This window comes from Primulina huaijiensis, chromosome 15 (genome assembly GCF_012295235.1).
Source record: "Primulina huaijiensis isolate GDHJ02 chromosome 15, ASM1229523v2, whole genome shotgun sequence".
NCBI classification, from domain to species: domain Eukaryota; kingdom Viridiplantae; phylum Streptophyta; class Magnoliopsida; order Lamiales; family Gesneriaceae; genus Primulina; species Primulina huaijiensis.
Window position 1 is genome coordinate 157905 of NC_133320.1, and position 21014 is coordinate 178918.

The 21014-nt window shown below is 41.2% G+C and overlaps 3 protein-coding genes and 2 long non-coding RNA genes across 6 annotated transcripts; 1 reads left to right on the forward strand and 4 right to left on the reverse strand.

Annotated features, from left to right (window-relative positions):
• Positions 1-2170: 2170 nt before the first annotated feature.
• LOC140958733 (uncharacterized) lies at positions 2171-3175 on the reverse strand. Its single transcript, XM_073416298.1, has one exon. It carries the CDS (start codon positions 3173-3175, stop codon positions 2171-2173), a length of 1005 nt encoding a protein of 334 aa, XP_073272399.1.
• A 587-nt stretch (positions 3176-3762) lies between these two features.
• LOC140960253 (uncharacterized) lies at positions 3763-5284 on the reverse strand. 2 transcript variants are annotated; one of them, XR_012172133.1, is made up of 4 exons: positions 4997-5284; positions 4884-4907; positions 4592-4651; positions 3763-4027 (listed from the first exon to the last, which is right to left on the reverse strand). It is a non-coding gene; the product is annotated as an uncharacterized lncRNA (long non-coding RNA). The 2 variants fall into 2 exon arrangements; XR_012172132.1 differs by lacking the exon at positions 3763-4027 and having other exon boundaries at positions 4065-4651.
• A 5346-nt stretch (positions 5285-10630) lies between these two features.
• Positions 10631-12001, reverse strand: LOC140959881 (uncharacterized). Its single transcript, XR_012172074.1, has 3 exons — positions 11860-12001; positions 11747-11770; positions 10631-10889 (listed from the first exon to the last, which is right to left on the reverse strand). It is a non-coding gene; the product is annotated as an uncharacterized lncRNA (long non-coding RNA).
• A 3833-nt stretch (positions 12002-15834) lies between these two features.
• LOC140958735 (uncharacterized) lies at positions 15835-17895 on the reverse strand. The gene is made up of 2 exons (XM_073416299.1): positions 16809-17895; positions 15835-16700 (listed from the first exon to the last, which is right to left on the reverse strand). Exons 1-2 carry the CDS (start codon positions 17893-17895, stop codon positions 15835-15837), a joined length of 1953 nt encoding a protein of 650 aa, XP_073272400.1.
• Positions 17896-18525: 630 nt separating this feature from the next.
• Positions 18526-20306, forward strand: LOC140958736 (pheophytinase, chloroplastic-like). The gene is made up of 2 exons (XM_073416300.1): positions 18526-19275; positions 20106-20306. The coding sequence occupies exons 1-2, from the start codon at positions 18745-18747 to the stop codon at positions 20304-20306; spliced, it is 732 nt and encodes a 243-aa protein (XP_073272401.1). The 5' UTR covers positions 18526-18744.
• The last annotated feature ends 708 nt before the right edge of the window (positions 20307-21014 follow it).

The window sequence follows — 21014 nt, forward strand, 5'->3', positions numbered from 1 at the left end:
TTTTAAAAAAACAATATATTGACTACTTATTTTAGTATATATATTGTTATAATTATTAAATTGAATAAGAAAATTAGATATAGTATAGTATAATTTAAAATTCATTTACAATATTTTCTACCATTATTATATTTATTTCTAATATTATTAAAGTTAAAATTAAGTTTAAAAATAAATATTTTAAAGGGGACCCAGCTTAAAGCATATGATAAACTATGCTTCAGTTTGAAGAAGGTGTTGCTGTTGCACATATATTATTCATATATCAATGATGCCCAAGTCTAAAATTGTGCGCTCTCTTTCTTCATTGTACTTAATTCACTGCTATATCCATTTTGCTTCTGAGGTCTAAACATGCAAATATATTTGTTATGTCAAAAAAGGCCAGTGTTTTGAATTAGCCTTAAGCATCTACAAAAAAAGAACATTGGATAATAGTCGGAGAGCTGTAACAAAAGGAGGAAGATCATGAGAATATCGTGTTAGAGTATATGTCATGTAAGTCAACTGTTGGCTAGTGAATTTATTGACTCAATTGTAATAAAAAATCTTTATTTTAATATAATTCATTATTTCAAGGTTTGTTATTTCTTTATATGTATACTCATGTGATCAACATAGATAAAGACATTGATTATAATTTAATATAAATGAATTGTAATTCGATGTTGAAACTCATTTATAAACATTGTATAGTCTAAATTCGTTCCTAGTCGATTCAGCCGCCTAAAACATGGATAAATGTCGCTTGAGCTCGAGACTAACATCTGTGATGTTGTGTACCGCGTTTCTTGGTAAGGGCATAGAGACGTCCAAACATGCAGATAGGTAGTCATATGATGATTATACCGAACTACCCTCTGTCGGACTTTCCAATTGATTATCATTCATCAAGATGATAAGTATGTGGTTATGATTGTACACCATTAGTCCTCACGACCTGGGACAACACCGAGTCTCTATATGTTAGGGCTGTGCTTTGACTTGTTTACCGACTCCAGGAGAGTCATCAGGTGGCGAGATTGGATATAGTTGCGACACATGTAGGAGCCAGTGCATTGTAGTCGGGAATTCACCGCTCACCTACGGGTGTGGATATCCTATGTGATCTGATGAAATAATAGTACATGGAATATCTGACCAGAGTATGAGATGTACGTTAGAGAAGGAGTTCTCCAATTGTACATGCGATGTCATTATTTATTCTCAAATATGTGTCACATAGTTATCGAATTATTATGCAACCCTCGATGAACCAATGGTTGCTGATTCGATCAGGATATATGAGATGAAGGGACCGTACTGTACGTTAATCATAACCGACTGATTCTTGCAGTCACTATTAGTGATACCTAGAGAATCATGAGACGATGCTACTAGACGCTCTTACCATGATTCGATGAGTTCAACAAGAAATATGATTTCTGACATTCTCATGATCAATTGTTGATACATAGAATGATGCAAATTAGGGTAAGCTCGAATAAAGGATTATTTCCTGAATTACAAAGAGTTGTGAACCCACAGCTAGCTGTATCCCTGAACCATTGAAGGTCACACAAGCACTGGATCATTTTGTTCCCGTTGAGAGAATAAATTCAAAAAATTGAATTTATATTATGATATAGTAAATTCAAGGAGTTGAATTTATGATAATTAAATTTTGAGAAAATAAATTCAAGGAGTTGAATTTATGAGATAGTAAATTCAAGAAGTTGAATTTATGAGATAGTAAATTCAAGAAGTTGAATTTATGAATTTATAAAATTTGGAGAGAATAAATTCGAGGAGTTGAATTTATAAAATTTGAGAATTTAATTTATTAAACTCAAAAATTGAGTTTATTAAATATTAAATTTTGGATGTGATAAATTTAAGGAGTTGAATTTATAATTTAAATATTAAATTCAAATGTTGAATTTATAATGGATTTAAATAATGTAATGAGTGTATATATTATGGGCTTGTAGGAGTACAAGACCAACATACAAATTATCAAGGTTCTTAATTGGACTTTAAAAGATTAATTAATTAATTAAACTAGTTGGACTAGAGTAATTAATTGATTAAGCTCATTAAGTATTTGATTTAATTAATGGGCCATAAGCTTATATATGTGTATTAGGTTTGGGGTTAAACAATTCTTTTTTTGAGGATAAAACAGATACATTCATAGATCATAAGTAAAGTCACTTCTTACAAATGAGCTTAAATAAAAAGGACAACAATCTTTGTAATCAACATCCACCAAATTTCGGAGACCAAAGGAAGCAAGTTCATGAGCTGCTTTGTTGGCAAAACTTCGACAAAAAGTGATGGTGATNGTGATGGTGAGTCCAGATGTTTGCAGCATTAGTCTTCTAATAAAAGCGATAATGGAAGCTTCAGGTGCTAAAGCATTAGGATGACGAATATATTCAACAACATTACGAGCATCAGTTTCTACAATGATATTGGTCCACTGGAGATGATAGGCTAAAATAATACCTTCTCGAACAGCAAGTAACTCAGCCAGGTAAGGTGTTAAAACACCCTCAAGACAGCCTGCACGAGCCATTAAGACCATACCTTTATCATCTCGAACAATCACCCCTACACCGAAGAAGTCGGAATCATCAAAGACGGCAGCATCCACATTTATCTTAATACTCCCAACTGGTGGTGCATTCCAATGAATCAAATGAGGTTCATTAATGGTATTGCTGATTCTGACAGGTTTAGAAGTTAAGAATTGAGCCCAAATATTACCCGCATGAGACACCACTTCTCTACCATGCATTGACCGACCTTCGAAAACCCACTGATTTCTGGCAAGCCAAATGCTCCAGGATATCATTGCAAAACATCCAACATCGTCACATGGGCCATTCAAAATTGTCCAACACCAAAGTTCCATAAAATTTTGTCCCAGAAACCTGGATAGCATAGGCCATAAAGCCGATTCAGACCACACATCTTTCGCCCAAGGACACTGCCATAAAACATGGAAGCTATGCTCATTAGACAAATTACAACGAGGGCACAAAGGATCAATCTGGACTCCTCTTGAAGCTAAGTGATGACGGGATGGAAGTATAGCATGTATAGCTTTCCATACAAAGATTTTTATCTTGTTCTGGATATTAAGATGCCAAAGCCTTTTGAAGAATCTGACATTCCCTTCCGGACTACTCATGCTGCTCTCTATTCCATCTTTTAATGCTAGAAAATAAGCTGATCGGATTGAGAAAACACCATTAGGATTATAGTGCCAAATGAGTGTATCGATTCCCGACAGAGCTTGAATCGGAAAACGGCGTAGTTCATCATGATCAATTTTCCACAAAATCCCTTCGATTAACTGCCAATTCCATGACCCCGAACCCAATCTCAAGTCACTAATCCGCAAATCTTCAAACTGATGTTGAGGTATGGTTATAGGCTTAAATGATAACGGACGCAATAACCAAGGATCTCGGAAGACTTTGATATATTCACCCGAGCCAATTTGCCAACGGATACCACTCGAAAGCAAGTCTCTTCCCCACAAAATACTACGCCCCACACAAGATGGAGATGAACCAAGTGATGCATGAAGGAAGTCAGTTGTGGGAGCCCGTGCTCCTGATTCAGATTTAATGACCAAACAACCAGGATTTCTTAATGTAAACAGCGGAAGCGATTAAAATTTTTCATTTTGGGCCTACCGAAATTTCGGCATGACCTATTCGTAAATAGGACATCCCAAAAAATCAAAACACAACAATAACTTTATACGCTCGAAATAAAGTCATAACATCAATTCACAACCTATAGCCGCACTGGCCAGGACTAAACACATGCAGAGCCGGCAAGGCTCGATCACACAACTATCAATTCAAAACATCGTAAACATAACAGTACAGCTACACGGGGCATCTCCCCGGAAAATGTATGACTCTATAATATAGTGTATATATATATATATCTGGGAACTCTCAACCATGACTCGACGACTGGGAACCACTACCTGACGCTCCACCAAACGCGTCAAATCCTCATGGATAACCTGCTATGGCATCAAAAACAACCACAACATAAAAAAAACGAGGGGTCGGGCCCCAGTACGACGAACCAGTAATATTACGAAAAATATAACTGATATGAAATGAAATCAAGTAAAATGCGATGCAATGCAATGTAATGCAATGCGTGAAGGGTAACAACCGATAATGGATACCAAACGGAGTCCAAATGAATCGCATCAACAACAGTAACAGTGGCCACCCGTGCCAGGAACGTAGCAACGCAACATCAAGTCGCCACTCATCCATGCACGTAGCATCGAGGGTACGGGAGCTACCCGCTCAGCCCTCATGCAAGTCATCAGGAGTGCTAATCCTACCCACCCGCTCCATCGATGACGCAACAACTCGATAGATCAATATCAATATCAATAGTAATCAAAGGAGTCAAGGCTCGAAATGCTATGCATTAATAGTATCAACTCAAATAAATACATGAATGCAATCACGTATTCACAGAAGCACATAAGGCACGCCACAACTCATTACAAAGTACTTAACGTCATTTCACATCATATAGACGTCATAATAAAACAGTTCATGCGTACCTCAACTGAACCCTTAATTTACCACTGAAATTTCTTAAGGATTTCTCGAATAATCCAATCCTGTGGCAAATAATACATTTCATATCAAGTTCAGTTTATTTTTCCAAGATTCACTAATTTAGCCTAAAATTCTAAAAATTCATAATTTAGGCTTTAATATTTCTCAATTCATATACGACAATTCTATAGCATCGAAACACCTAATTATTGAACACTAAAATTCGAAAACCCAATTTTAAATTTCTGAATTTTCGAAATTAATCCAAATAAATTTCAAAAATTTGGTAAATACCTCTAATCGGCTCAATTCTTGTACCTACAATCAATAATACAACAATTATCAATATTGATACCAAATTTAACCCAACAAAAATGCAACCACCTTGCTGGAATCATGATTTGTACCTCAATATATATACCAAAATGAAGCCTATGACGTAGGGAACAAAACCCCTCAGTCAATTTCCGAATTCCAGTGATGTACGGGTGGCAATTCGACGGAGAAAAGGAAGACGAGTTGTTGAAAAGTGTCGAGAAACCCTTCAATATGGGTACCAAAACGTAGCTCTCGTCAAGAGCTTTTCAACCGTATATTTACTTGAATTTTTTGGCGATTGGAGCGGCTAAAATCGAAGGTCAAAGCTTCGAAATTGAAGAAGAAGGAAAAACGAAGCTGGCGGAAGTTACGGGAAGGAGAAAAGCGCTTCAAATTTTTTTTTTTTTTTCTTATTGTTTTTGTTTTTGTTTTTTTTAATTAATAAAAAAACAAATGGGTTGGGCTTTAGGGCTAACGGGCTGGGCTCTCACATTCTCCCCTACTAATAAAAGATTTCGTCCTCGAAATCTAGTATACACAAAATTTATACAAAAGTGGTTTACAAACATTTACCACTGATAGTACATAGGAAAATCAGAATACATAGAATAATTTATTACATTTTCAAACAAATGAGGCCATTCCTGACGCATCTTAGCCTCTAATTCACATGTAGCTTCTTCTCTCCCATGTCTACTCCATTGCACCATAACCAGTGGAATCGTCTTGTTCCTCAGTTGCTTATCTTTGCGATCAAGAATTTGCACTGGATGCTCAACATAGCTAAGGGAACTATCCAACTCCACCTCATCAGTCCTCAGGACATGAGAAGGATCCGGCTCGTACTTTCGTAACATAGATACATGAAACACATCATGTATCGCAGACAAACTCTGCGGCAAGTCCAAACGATAAGCCAAAGTGCCAATCCTCTCAACAATCGAATATGGACCAATATAACGCGGAGCTAGCTTCCATTTGCGCCCAAATCTCATAGTACCACGAAACGGTGATACTTTCAAGAAAACCTGATCGCCAACCTGAAATTCTAAAGGTCTACGCCTTTTATTAGCATAACTGGCTTGACGATCCTGAGCTGCTTTCATTCTTTTCCTGATCATTTCAACCTTTTCTTTCATTTCTTGTATAAATTCTGGCATTGACATTTGTCTTTCTCCTACATCTTCCCAGCATATCGGAGATCTACATTTTCTGCCGTATAGAGCTTCAAATGGTGCCATCCCGATGGTTGCTTGGAAACTGTTATTGTAAGAGAATTCAACAAGTGACAATGATTCCTGCCAACCACCACTAAAATCCATCACGACTGCTCGTAACATGTCCTCGAGTGTCTGAATGGTCCTCTCAGACTGACCATCTGTCTGTGGGTGATATGCAGTACTCATCGCCAACTTTGAACCCAATGCTGATTGCAAACTACCCCAAAACTTCGAAGCAAACCTGGGATCACGATCCGATACTATGGTTACAGGCACACCATGAAATCTCACTACATGATCGATGTACATTTTTCCATTTTCTTATAAGTACAAGTACGATCATAAGGAATAAAATGGGCTGATTTAGACAATCTATCAACAATCACCCAAATCGCATCACAACCACGATTTGAACGAGGCAGGTGTGTCACAAAATCCATAGCAATGTGCTCCCAATTCCACTGTGGCACTTCCAGACTATGCAGCATACCACCAGGTCTCATTCTCTCTGCTTTAACCTTTTGGCACGTTAAAAATTTAGCTGCAAATTTAGAAATCTCTTTCTTCATGCCTTCCCACCAATAATGAGATTTCAATATATGATACATCTTCCTGATTCCTGGATGAACACTGTGTCGACTAAAATGAGCTTCTCGAAGTATAGATTCTTTCAAATGTATCAAATTCGGAACCACAAGTCTACCATTATAGCGCAGACATCCATCTGAAGCAACACTGAACTTGTCTGATTGACCTGTCATAGTCAATTCTTTCAGTTTATGAACATGCGGATTAGTTCTCTGTGCTGCTTTGATTTTAGAAACAATTTGTGGTTCAACTTGAATAGATGAAACTATAAAGTAGTCGCCCTTAGACCGATAAGTCCATCCTGAAGTTCCCAAATGCTCATGAACTTTTGAAATAGTCAAAGATGTCAACATTTGAGGCTGAACCTTTCTACTCAGAGCATCTGCAACTTGATTCATCGTCCCTGGTTGGTACTGAAATCACAATCAAAGTCTTTGAGCAATTCTAACCATCGACGTTGTCTCATATTCAAATCAGACTGTGTGAAAAGATACTTCAGACTCTTGTGATCAGAATAAATCATAAATTGTTCTCCGTACAGATAATGACGCCATATCTTCAATGCAAATACAATGGCAGCTAACTCCAAATCATGAACTGGATATCGAGTCTCATGTGGCTTCAACTGACGAGATGCATATGCAATCACTCTCCCATTTTGCATCAAAACACAACCCAGTCCATTCAGAGAAGCATCTGTACAGACAACAAATCCACCTGATCCTGAAGGCAAAGCTAGCACTGGAGCTGTGGTCAACTTTTCTTTCAACGTCCGGAAGCTAGACTCACATTCTGCAGTCCATACAAAACGTCGATCTTTCTGTGTCAACTGGGTCATCGGCCTAGCTATTTTAGAAAATCCCTCAATAAAACTCCTATAATACCCAGCTAATCCCAAAAAGCTTCGAATTTCAGACACATTTGTTGGTTTAGGCCAGTTGATAACAACTTCAACTTTATTAGGATCAACAGATACTCCTTGTGCAGATATAACATGGCCTAAAAATAAAACTCTGTCCAACCAGAACTCACACTTAGAAAATTTGGCATACAATTGTGCTTCTCTGAGTGTTTGAAGGACTAGTGTCAAATGTTCCTTGTGCTCTGTTTTTGACTTAGAATAAATCAAGATATCATCAATAAATACAATAACGAATCTATCGATGAATTCTCGAAATACACAGTTCATTAAATCCATAAACACTGCGGGTGTATTAGTCAAACCGAAAGGCACAACTAAGAATTCATAATGCCCATATCGTGTCCGAAATGCTGTCTCAGGAACATCTTCCTCTCGGACTCTAAGCTGATGATATCCGGAAAGAAGATCAATCTTAGAATACACAGAAGTACCCTGCAACTGATCAAACAAGTCATCAATACGCGGCAGAGGATATTTATTCTTCACAGTAGCCCGATTCAACTGCCGATAATCGATGCACTTTTTCATCGTTCCGTCTTTCTTCTTTACGAACAATACTGGAGCTCCCCAGGGCGACATACTTGGTCTGATATAGCCTTTCTCCAGTAAATCCTGTAGCTGTTCCTTGAGTTCTTTCAACTCTGTTGGAGGTAAACGATATGGTGCTCTAGAAATAGGATTTGTCCCTGGAATCAATTCAATGCTAAGATCTATTTCCTTTTGAGGTGGAAAACCCGGAATCTCATCAGGAAATACATCTGGAAAATCCTTGACAACGGGAATGTCTGAAACTTTCAATCGTTCTTCCCGTGTTGCATCAAGAGCATAAATAAAAAATCCTTCATTTCCGATTGACAACAACCTGAACATTTCCATTGCAGATACTAATGAAATTCGAGACTGTGAATCATAACCATAAAAATTCCATTTGCTGCCATAATATGGTCTAAATCTGACAACTCCATGGAAACAATCCACAGTGGCTCGATAATTTGTCAACACATCCATTCCCATAATACAGTCAAAATCAGTCATGACTAATTTGATTAGATTTGTTATCATAATATTACCCGCAAATCTAATCACACAGTTCAAAACTATCTCACGGGACATCAAATATACACCGGCAGGAGTAGCAACTGACACAGTATCCAACAAAAGAATAGTAGCAATCTCATGCTCATCAACAAATGCAGCAGATAAAAATGAATGAGATGCTCCTGTGTCTATCAATATGCGTGCAAGATAGTCAAAAACATAACAAATACCTGCAATCACTCCTCCTGGTGCATCCTGAGCATGGTCCTGAGTCAAAGCATGGACTTGGGCTTGCTGTGGCCCTGGAAATGGCTGCTGAATAGGACCTCTGGGAGGTGGGTAACTAGATTGCTGAAATGATTGGGTAGGAGCATATGGTCTAAAGACTGGTCCACGGGGAACTTGACCAAACGGTTGTGGCTGGAACTGCTGTCTCCCTGCATTAGGACATACCCTGGCGTAATGTCCAACCTGACCACAATTATGACAAGTCTCTTGAACTCCTACACATTGGGAACTGAAATATCGACCACCACATCGGTCACAATGCACAGTGCTAGACGACCCAACAGAACCTCCTCCTCGTGCACTGCCTGAACTAGAGGAGCTGGATTGAGACTTCTTCTTGAATTGCTTTCCTTTTGCCTTGTACCTCTGCTGTTTGGGTTGTTGGTATGACTGTACAGGCTGATATGGAGGTAAATCCACTGGCATTAACATACTACTCCCAGAGCCCTGAGAAACAGATGATGGACCTGGCTGTGGGTCTCCTCTGAGCAAACTTGCTTCAATTTTCTTCGCCTTTTCCACTACTTGAATATACGTATTAGGCGTTCCAGTCATTACCAAAGTATGAACAGTCCGCTGCAACCCGTGCAAAAAACGTGATAGTTTAGACTGATCATTCCTAGCAACATGTGGAACATAGGGCAAAAGAGCAGAAAACTGTGAAGCATATTCCACCACTGATTTATTGCCCTGCACCAGCTGATTGAACTCTTCTTCTTTAGCAGCATAATATGATGGTGGGGCATATTCTTGGGTAAAGTAAGCACGAAAAGCATCCCAAGTAATAATGTCACCAGAGTCCTTCATTGCTTCCTCTGTGGCTTCCCACCAGAGTTGTGCTCGGTCTTTAAGTTGGTAGATGGCAAGCTTCAATTTAATATCTTGGGAATATTCCAACAAATTAAATAGATGATTTATACTTTTCAGCCAGCCTGCTGCTTTTTCTCAGCTCTCATTGCCAAAGAATTTTTGAGGACGTAATTCCTGGAACTGAGAAATTATTAACTGCATTCCTCCAACTTTCTGTGTCAGCTGTTCCACTTCTTGCTCAATCGCTACCTGTCTAGCTCCAGGTCTTTCAGGTCGAGGAGGTTCTTGGTTCACTTCTTCTTCAACATTTTGAGCGACTTGTCCTCGAGGTCGACCACGTCTACCTCTAATGATATCTGCAAGTCCTCGAACATTTTGCGCATCAGATTCTTGCGCTATTTCTTTTCCTTTTCTACCTCTTCCTCCAGGTGCCATTCTACAAGACACGAGTATTAAATCCATAGGCAGATAACATGTAAAAGAAAGTTATATGCAAGTTCTAAACTACATTTCATGCCTAATCAGCTAGTCATTCTAACGCAGATCAATTCAAGCAAATCACACCAAATAATTCAAATAAGAGCAAATAGTCAAACACATGCACAATCATGTTATTTGTGTCTAGACTCAAGTGCCCTAGAATCTAATTCAAGCATATCCCAGTTACGCTCTGATACCAACTGTGGGGGCCCGTGCTCCTGATTAATATTTAATGACCAAACAACCAGGATATCTTAATATAAACAGCGAAAGCGATTAAAATTTTTCATTTTGGGCCTACCGAAATTTCGGCATGACCTATTCGTAAATAGGACATCCCAAAAAATCAAAACACAACAATAACTTTATACGCTCGAAATAAAGTCATAACATCAATTCACAACCTATAGCCGCACTGGCCAGGACTAAACACATGCAGAGCCGGCAAGGCTCGATCACACAACCATCAATTCAAAACATCGTAAAAATAACAGTACAGCTACACGGGGCATCTCCCCGGTAAATGTATGACTCCATAATATAGTATATATATATCTGGGAACTCTCAACCATGACTCGACGACTGGGCACCACTACCTGACGCTCCACCAGACGCGTCAAATCCTCCTGGATAACCTGCTATGGCATCAAAAACAACCACAGCATAAAAAGAAACGAGGGGTCGGGCCCCAGTACGACGAACCAGTAATATTACGACAAATATAACTGACATGAAATGAAATCAAGTAAAATGCGATGCAATGCAATGTAATGCAATGCGTGAAGGGTAACAACCGATAATGGATACCAAACGGAGTCCAAATGAATCGCATCAACAACAGTAACAGTGGCCACCCGTGCCAGGAACGTAGCAACGCAACATCAAGTCGCCACTCATCCATGCACGTAGCATCGAGGGTACGGGAGCTACCCGCTCAGCCCTCATGCAAGTCATCAGGAGTGCTAATCCTACCCACCCGCTCCATCGATGACGCAACAACTCGATAGATCAATATCAATATCAATAGTAATCAAAGGAGTCAAGGCTCGAAATGCTATGCATTAATAGTATCGACTCAAATAAATACATGAATGCAATCACGTATTCACAGAAGCACATAAGGCACGCCACAACTCATTACAAAGTACTTAACGTCATTTCACATCATATAGACGTCATAATAAAACAGTTCATGCGTACCTCAACTGAACCCTTAATTTACCATTGAAATCTCTTAAGGATTTCTCGAATAATCCAATCATGTGGCAAATAATACATTTCATATCAAGTTCATTTTATTTTTCCAAGATTCACTAATTTAGCTTAAAATTCTAAAAATTCATAATTTAGGCTTTAATATTTCTCAATTCATATACGACAATTCTATAGCATCGAAACACCTAATTATTGAACACTAAAATTCGAAAACCCAATTTTAAATTTCTGAATTTTAGAAATTCATCCAAATAAATTTCAAAAATTTGGTAAATACCTCTAATCGGCTCAATTCTTGTACCTACAATCAATAATATAACAATTATCAATATTGGTACCAAATTTAACCCAACAAAAATACAACCACCTTGATGGAATCATGATTTGTACCTCAATATATATACCAAAATGAAGCCTATGACGTATGGAACAAAACCCCTCAGTCAATTTCCGAATTCCGGTGATGTACAGGCGGCAATTCGACGGAGAAAAGGAAGACGGGTTTTCGAAAGTGTCGAGAAACCCTTCAATATTGGTACCAAATTTAACCCAACAAAAACACAACCACCTTGCTGCAATAATGATTTGTACCTCAATATATATACCACAATGAAGCCTATGACGTATGGAACAAAGCCCCTCAGTCAATTTCCGAATTCCGGTATTGTACCGGCGGCAATTCGACGGAGAAAAGGAAGACGGGCTTTCGAAAAGTGTCGAGAAACCCTTCAATATTGGTACCAAAACGTAGCTCTCAACAAAAGCTTTTCAACCGTATATTTACTTGAATTTTTTGGCGATTGGAACAGCTAAAATCGAAGGTCAAAGCTTAGAAATTAAAGAAGAAGGAAAAACGAAGCTGGCGGAAGTTACGGGAAGGAGAATTAAAATTTTCTCCTGCCCTCTGCACCTCTACTGGGCGATGCCGTAGTAGGAAAAAGAAATCTTTCTCCTGCATGCTACTCCTCAAAAAGACGATGCCTTAGTAGGAAAATTAAATTTCTCTTCTGCCCTCTGCTCCTCTACGAGGCGATACATTAGTAGGAAAATTAAATTTCTCTCCTGCCCTCTGCTCTTGTACTAGGCGATGCCTTAGTAGGACAATTAAATTTTTCTCCTGCACTTTGTTTATCTATTAGGCGATGCCTTAGTAGGATAATTTAATTTTTCTCCTGCATGCTGCTCCTCTACTAGACGATACCTTAGTAGGAAAATTAAATTTTTCTCCTGCCCTCTGCTCCTTTACTAGGCGATGCCTTAGTAGGAAAATTAAATTTCTCTCCTGCCCTCTGCTCCTCTACGAGGCGATACCATAGTAGGAAAATTAAATTTTTATCATCTTCACAATACAACATTCATGAACTAAAAAAAGGAGCTTGATTTTATTGAATTCCAACGGATTAAAATTCAGAAAATAAAATACATCAATGATGGAATCAAGAATAATATTTCCTAAGGTGATAAGCGTTCCAAGGCCTCTTCAAAGCCTTGCCTTGCACATCCTCCAAGTAATAGGCTCCAGAGCTCAGCCTCTCGATCACTTTGAAGGGGCCCTCCCATTTTGGGTCCAACTTTCCTCTCTGCTCCTCTTGCACCTTCCTCAGAACCAAGTCACCTACCTGAAAGTTTCTCTGAATGACTCTTCGATTATAAGACTGTGCAATGCGGTTCTTATAAGCTTCCATGTGAATGCTGGCAGCCTCTCTCTTTTCTTCCAAAAGATCAAGGTCAGTAGCGCGTCTCGCATTATTGTCCTCGTCATAAAACACTACTCTTGCCGATTCCAACCCAATCTCAGCCGGGAGCACCGCCTCATTACCGTAGACCAAACTGAAAGGAGTTTCTTTGGTTCCTTCTCTCGGAGTGGTTCGGTATGCCCATAGGACACTTGGTAGCTCATCCACCCAATTACCCTTAGCTCTGCCAAGTCGAACCTTTAGACCCTGCACCAGCGTCCGATTAATCACCTCCACCTGACTATTACTCTGCGGGTAAGCTACAGAGGTAAAGACTTGTTGGATCTTCATCTCTTTACACCAAGCTTGGATCTTGGCCCCTTGGAACTGTCTCCCATTATCCGATATCAGTCTCCTAGGTACCACGTATCTGCATACTATAATCTTCCACATGAACTTCAGGACGTCATTCTCAGTGATTCTGGCCAGAGGCTCTGCTTCCACCCATTTTGAGAAATAGTCAACTGCTACCAAAAGGAATTTCTTCTGAGCAGGAGCTATAGGAAAAGGTCCCACAATATCCATTCCCCACTGGTCAAAAGGACAGGCGGCCATGACAGCCTTCATCATCGCGGCCGGTCGGTGTTGCAACCGGGCATGACGTTGACAACTATCACAAGACATCACTAACTCTTGAGCATCATGCAACACTGAGGGCCAAGAATAACCGACGAGCAGCACTTTCCTCGCCAATGCATAAGCCCCTAGATGATTTCCACAACATCCTTCGTGAACTTCTCGGAGCACATACTCAGCCTCTTGATAACTCAAACACCTAAGAAGCGGCCCTGCAAAAGACGTCCTAAACAACACTTCTCCGACTATCACATAACGTGAACATTTCGTCTTCAACTTACGAGCCTCGCGAGGGTCATCAGGAAGCTTTCCCTCCTTCAAGTAATCAGTTATAGCGGTTCTCCAATCCTCTTCCTCTTGCTCAACTGCAGGTGAACTCATGTGAGGTGTGAGTTCGACCTGAAAGACCACATCTCTATTCTTCCAACTTCCCATTGTCCCAGCCATTTTGGCCAGAGTGTCTGCCTTTTCATTCTCTTTCCGGGGAATATGTACAAATGTAATCTCTGTGAAATTCTCTCTGACCCTGTCCACTTCTCGAGCATACTCAATAAGTTTCTCATCTTTCACATCATACGCTCCCTTCATCTGTTGTGCCACCAGCTGAGAGTCAGAAAAAATAAGTATCCGGGTAGCTCCTACATTCATAGCTGCTCGAAGTCCTGCCAACACAGCCTCATATTCTGCCTCATTGTTGGATGCTCGAAAATCCAACCTAACCGCTAATTTCACCTCCTCCCCAGCTGGTGAAATCAGTACCACCCCCACCCCGCTTCCCTCTTTCGAAGAGGAACCATCCACATACACTTTCCAAGGGTCCTCATTTTCTTGATGCACGGTCTCGGCCAGAAAATCGGCTAAGGCTTGTGCTTTGATAGATGTTCTTGGCTCATACTGGATGTCATACTCTCCTAGCTCAGTAGTCCACTTGATCAAACGGCCAGACATATCCGAATGAGTTAGGATTCTGCCCAATGGACTGTTAGTGAGCACCACAATCGGATGAGATAGGAAGTAGGGCCTCAAGCGTCTTGCTGTCACTACCGAAGCCAAAGCCAATTTTTCCAACCCCGAGTATCGGATCTCTGCCCCTTTGAGTGCATGCGAAACATAGTACACCGGCTGCTGAACTGACCCTTCTAGCTTAACAAGGACTGAACTTACAGCCCCTTCAGTGGCAGATAAATATACCCACAAAGGCTCACCCACCACCGGCAAGGTACTCCTTCAATTCTGTGAAAGCCTTCTCGCAATTTGGACCCCACTCAAATTTTCTAGCTTTACGCAAGGTCCGGAAGAATGGTAAGCTTCGGTGGGCGGACCTCGAGCTAAAGCGTGCCAGCGCAGCAATCCTACCTGTCAGCTGCTGAACATCTTTGGGTCCCTGGGGAGAGACCATATCTTGGATAGCTTGAACTTTCCCGGGGTTGGCCTCGATCCCCCTCTCTGTCACCATATAACCCAGGAACTTCCCACTCCTCACCCCAAAAATACATTTCTGAGGATTCAACTTCAGCCTATAGGACCTGAGGGTGGAAAAGGTCTCCACTAAGTCAGGTATGAGCTGGGTTGAATCCTTAGACTTTACCATGATGTCGTCCACATACCCTTCGACATTCCTTCCCACCTGCTCAGAAAAGACTCTATCCATCAATCGCTGATACGTGGCTCCGGTATTTTTGAGTCCAAAGGGCATGACCACGTAGCAGAAAGTTCCTTCAGAGGTGATGAAACTCACTTTATCCTGATCCTCTACAGCCAAAGGGATTTGATGGTATCCTTGATAAGCGTCCAGCATGCACAAATACTGATGTCCAGCTGTGGAGTCCACCAACTGATCTATCCGAGCCAAAGGATAACAATCTTTAGGACATGCCTTGTTGAGATCTCTGAAGTCCACACACATCCTCCACTTCCCTGAACTCTTCGGGACTAGGACAACATTCGATAGCCAAGTAGGGAATTGCACTTCTCGAATGTGCCCAGCCTCAAGCAATTCACCGATCTCTTTCTGTATAACTTTATCTTTCTCAGGTCCGAAATGTCTTTTCTTCTATTTTACTGGGCGAGCATTCGGCAAGATGTTCAACCGATGCTCCGCCACATCCGGGGCCGTCCCAGTGAGCTCTTGAGCTGACCAAGAGAACACGCTGAGATTGGCCTGTAAGAAAACAATGAGTTCCTCCCTAACCCTTAGGTCAAGGTCACGGGCTATTCTGAGCATTTTCTTTTCGGGTCCCAGCACTATGACTTCCGATTCTTCCTCCATAACCTCCCAAACCTCCTTCCTCGCTACGGGCAACCCACTCCTCCCCCTTCTAATCATATTAACTTCCACTCGCGCCCTCTTCCCCTCCTCCTTCACCATCCCTTCATAACACCGACGCGCGACCTTCTGGTCCCCGCACAAGACTCCCACTTCCTTCCCCACAGGAAACTTCAACTTCTGATGATACGTGGAGGCTACGGCTCTGAAATCTTTTAAGACTGGCCGCCCCAGGATTCCATTATATGATGAGGGGGTATCCACCACTGTAAATGTTATCATCTTTGTTACCCGTCGAGGGTCGCGCCCCAAAGATAGGGGAAGAGTAATTTGACCCAGCGGCGGAATGGCATGTCCCGCGAACCCATACAGAGGAGTGGAGACCGAATCAAACTCGAACCCTTCCACCTTCATCTGATCCAACGTGCTCTTGAACAATATATTTACAGAGCTCCCATTATCAATGAAGATCCTTGCCACATCGTAGTTGGCAATAGTGGCTGTCACCACCAAGGCATCGTTATGAGGAGCCACGATACCTCGAAGGTCTTCCGGCCCGAAGCTGATGACAGGATCTTGGGGTAAGTCTGCACCCCTGGATATCTCAAAATTCTCCAACCTCCTCCCGTGTGCTTTCCGAGCTCGCCCAGAGTCTCCATCAGTAGCACCCCCCGAGATCATGTGAATCATTCCTCTCGTGGGGTGGTTATCTTCATCTGCTCTCCTCCTCGGCTCGACAGGTTCCCGAGGAACATCTTGACCCCGCCCTTCTCTTCTCGGCTCTCCGACCCTCTGGTTGATCCAAGGAGGACCTCGACCTCGCCTAGGAGATGGGCGAGGCTTCGGTCGGTCCCCGGATGAGGATGCCTCTCGTTTGTCCGCCGGAGGCATCCTAACACCGCCCTCCGCTCTCTGCGACTTCTCCCACCTTCCCTCTGGCTCCCTCACCTCCATTACCTTATCGCGATTCCTGTTTAGAGGAACATGTGATGAGAATTGTCCTCTACTTCTATTTCTGTCCTCCTCCTTCTCCCCTGAACCTCTCTTCCTACCTCCTCTCTCTCCCCCCTCCATCCTACTTCCCCCGGGCCGCTGCTCCATCCTTCTATACCGTTGGGCATCCTCTAGATTTACATACTTCTCCGCCCGAGCCAGCAAGTCATCATAGGTCGACGGAGGTTTCTTGACCAGTGATTTAAAAAACTCCCCTCCTCTCAAGCCTTGGGTGAAGGCACTTATCATGATGTCCGGGGTAGCCGATGGTATCTCCAGCGCTGCATTGTTAAAACGCTGGACAAATTCTCGCAAAGTCTCAGACTCCTGTTGTTTCATCACGAATAGGCTCAAATAATTTTTCTGGTGCCTCTTGCTTCTAGCGAATCTGTGCAAGAAGGCAGCTGAAAAGTCCTCAAAAGAACGTATGGAGTTGGGCTGCAGGGTGTTAAACCACTGCTGGGCTGACCTCACCAACGTGCCCAGAAACACCCTGCACCTGACTCCATCTGAATATTGGTGCAACAAAGCCGCATTTTCAAATCTCCCCATGTGTTCCTCGGGGTCAGTATGTCCGTCATACTCACCAATGTTAGATTGTCGAAAATTCGGAGGAAGCCCTTCCTCCAAGATGGTTAGTGAAATAGGGCTTCCTCTCTTGGGTACCGGCGCTCTGCTTCCTACCTGCTCCCTCAACCTCCGTAGCTCCTTCCACATCTCCCCCATCTCACTAATCTCCCCAGTTGGGAGGCGTTGCGTCTCCTCCACCCTGCTCTGGTGGACTTCAACATTTTCCTCACGTTCCTGACGGGCGGCATGTTCCTCTACAAACACAGACTCTTGATTCCTTTTCATGGCCTCATCCACTGTCCGGGTGATAAATTGGCCCAACTGTTCCAGGGTCAAGTTCCCCACGTTTTCATTGGGACGGGTTTGCTCGACCCTTGTCTCGTGAAAGGGCTGCTCGGTTCTTGTCTCTTGACGAGGTTGTTCCTGTCTCGTCTCAAGACGCGGTTGTTCATGTCTTGTCTCAACATGAGACTGTTCGGGTCTCCTCTGAGGACGCGATGATGCTGAGGTAGCCCTTCTACTTCCTTTCATGCCTAACATCTCTACGTTTCAACTCAAGTTTTCCCACAGATGGCGCCAAGTGATACTCACAGGAAATTTAGGGTCCGCTTCCAGTAAGTGTCACTAGTCCAGACGCAGGTTTTGAAATTACCCTGAGCCTGAAATCACAAATAAGATCGTTAGAAGGGGGCCAGGAGTGTGTCCTGGCGTAGCCCCTCCGACGCTCAAGTCAGAGACTGAGGATATATGGGGGAGCAGCTAAGGGTGCTGCTGAAAACAATATAGTGAATGAAAAATAATACGCTCAAACCTGGTATTTATAGGAGAATACCTGGGCTTGCCATGAGCACTTCACCTGTGGGCCCTAGATATGGGCCGGATCTTGATGGGCTCATCCATGGGGTATCAATGGAAATTTTTTCTTGCCATGCATCACAACGCCATTACATTGCAAATCTCAAATGTGGTGTATCGGGCTTAAATTCACATTCCCAAGCGTATCCTATTGTAAGAGAAAAATGGATTTTCCGGGTTGTACTTAAGTCGACATGCAAACCTTCAAGATATTCTCGCATGCATAATCTGAACTCAAAGAGAATTGTCCAGTGCTAGCCTTCTAGAACAGTTTGCTCTATGAAAAGACGTAAACATGTTAACACTCATGTCTTAACTGAAACTAATAACTCTTATGTGCTTTCTGGTGAAGAGGGTGAAATTATTGTGACTGGTGTTGGCCAGTCAATACCTAAGGTCTTGATTCCTAGTTTGCCAGATAATGAGAATGGCAATAAGGTCTCTCCCATTAGCAGCTGTTTTTGGGAATGGAAGCCAAATTTAATTGTTCATCATGAAACTTCAGGGTCTGAGAATGTAAATTCACCACTGGTGCTTTTCCTTCCTGGCTTTGGTGTGGGCTCGTTTCACTATGAAAAGCAGCTTAAAGATCTTGGCCATGACCATAGAGCATGGGCGCTAGATTTTCTGGGTCAGGGAAAATCTTTACCATTGCAAGATCCAACATTTAGGTCTAATGCTGGAAGTAAATCTGCGTTAGACGGAGAAAGTAACGCTTGGGGTTTTGGAGATGAAACTGAAACTTGGGCGAAAGATTTAGTTTATTCCGTTGACTTGTGGAGAGACCAAGTTCGCTATTTTATTGAAGAGGTACCTTGAAACTTTATGCGCGACATATGTAGGTATTCCCTCACGGTTGATGAAACAAATAAGAGTGAAACTATTTACTTAGTTTGATTCCCCGTCACCAAAACATCGGAGTTTTTTTGGTATTTTTAACAAGTATCTTTAAATGATAAACTACTTGCAGCCCTTCATCTTTCCTAACAATTTCATTGTGCGTTTCAAATACTTTCTTGACATTTAATTAGTGACGTGCCATTCATGTGAATGTGATTTTTTTAATTGACTATATTTGTGTGAGAGAGACACTTCTATAATCCTGACGACTCCTTTTGAACTTGCCATTAGTTTAATTTTTAATTGCTGAGGTTAAACTGGTTATGCATCACACCGCCGTTATTACTTCATTAGTCTTTTCTTAAGATTTGGCTGCCTGTTTTTCTCCCGACTCTTTGCCAGATCTTTTTCCTTGATTACTGCTGCACTTTTTCTCCAATGAATTTTCTATCTGGCTTTCATCGTCTTATTACCGGAAATTTGTTTTTTTTATTAACATTCGAAGATTGATTAGGCTCTGATAAACTTAATTGCCCATATTCTTTATATTTTGCTGTTAATTCTTTATTGGTCACTTTGGGCACTCAATCTGGGACCTTCAGGGCTTTAGTATGAATGACTCAGATGCGGAACATGAATTGATGGCATCTTTGAATTTAAACTCATTGAATATTTGAGTTTAAAAAATCTTAACTTTTTTATAATCATGATTGCTCAATTTCGAATGGTATTTGTAGTAGATATTCATCAGAGCAATCTGTTGTAGAGATAAATGACTGTATGATATGATGCTACTGCAGGTGATTAAAGAACCTGTTTATCTCGTGGGAAATTCACTTGTAGGCTTTGTGGCACTCTATTTTGCGGCAAGCCACCCTGAGCTGGTTAAAGGTGTGATCTTGCTCAATGCAACTCCTTTTTGGGGATTTCTCCCAAATCCTGCAAGATATCCAAGATTTTCGAGATTCTTTCCCTGGGCAAGAACATTTCCTCTCCCGTAGTTGTTGGATTTGCAGGTGGTGAATTATCTTCTGCGTGGTTGGATAAAGAATGTGGAATCAGAAGGCAGTGCAGTACTACCTTTGCTTGATGATTTGGAGAGCGCCGAGTAGAGTAATGTGAGTAAAGATTTGGAGTTTAGCAGGGACGGATCCAAGAAATCAGTACGGGTGCAATTTCGTGGCAACACCACTTTTTCATTCCGGGAATGGCTAAACTTTCATTTCAAGAAAAGGATTCCTTGAAATTAAAATGTCCACCAACATAAAAGAAATATATATTTACTTTGTATTTTGTTTTTTTATTCTCACTTTTATGTGGGTAGATATAGATATAGATAGCAATAGATATAGATTTGTGTGTTATGTAATTCATTTGTACTATGTTATATGGTAAAAAAGGTCACAAATCCATATATACTAAAAAAGAAAAAATAATTCAAAAAATAATCATGACTCTGAGAAAAAAATTACAATTACAATTTTCATAATAATTTATTCACCAACTTCAAAGGTGTTTGAATGAGAAGGCTGGTTATTTATTACCTATCCCAAGAAATCTAAGCCCGTCCTCAAAGTCAACTTCTCCAACAGATATAATCACACACGCATATGTACATACAATACAATTTGGTGCGTGTCGCTAAAGGCTTTATCATGGGTAGAAATTATTGGCGGAGAATGACACGGTGAGGATTAAAATTTGGATAT

Bases quoted from the DNA above. Each gene is read 5' to 3' on its own strand.
- LOC140958736 (XM_073416300.1), top strand. From the start codon at position 18,745: ATGAAAAGACGTAAACATGTTAACACTCATGTCTTAACTGAAACTAAT. The intron at 19,276-20,105 runs GTACCTTGAAAC...ATGCTACTGCAG, and splicing joins TTCGCTATTTTATTGAAGAG to GTGATTAAAGAACCTGTTTA.
- LOC140958735 (XM_073416299.1), bottom strand. From the start codon at position 17,895: ATGAAAAGGAATCAAGAGTCTGTGTTTGTAGAGGAACATGCCGCCCGT. The intron at 16,701-16,808 runs GTCAAGATGTTC...CTACTGATGGAG, and splicing joins GCCGAGAAGAGAAGGGCGGG to ACTCTGGGCGAGCTCGGAAA.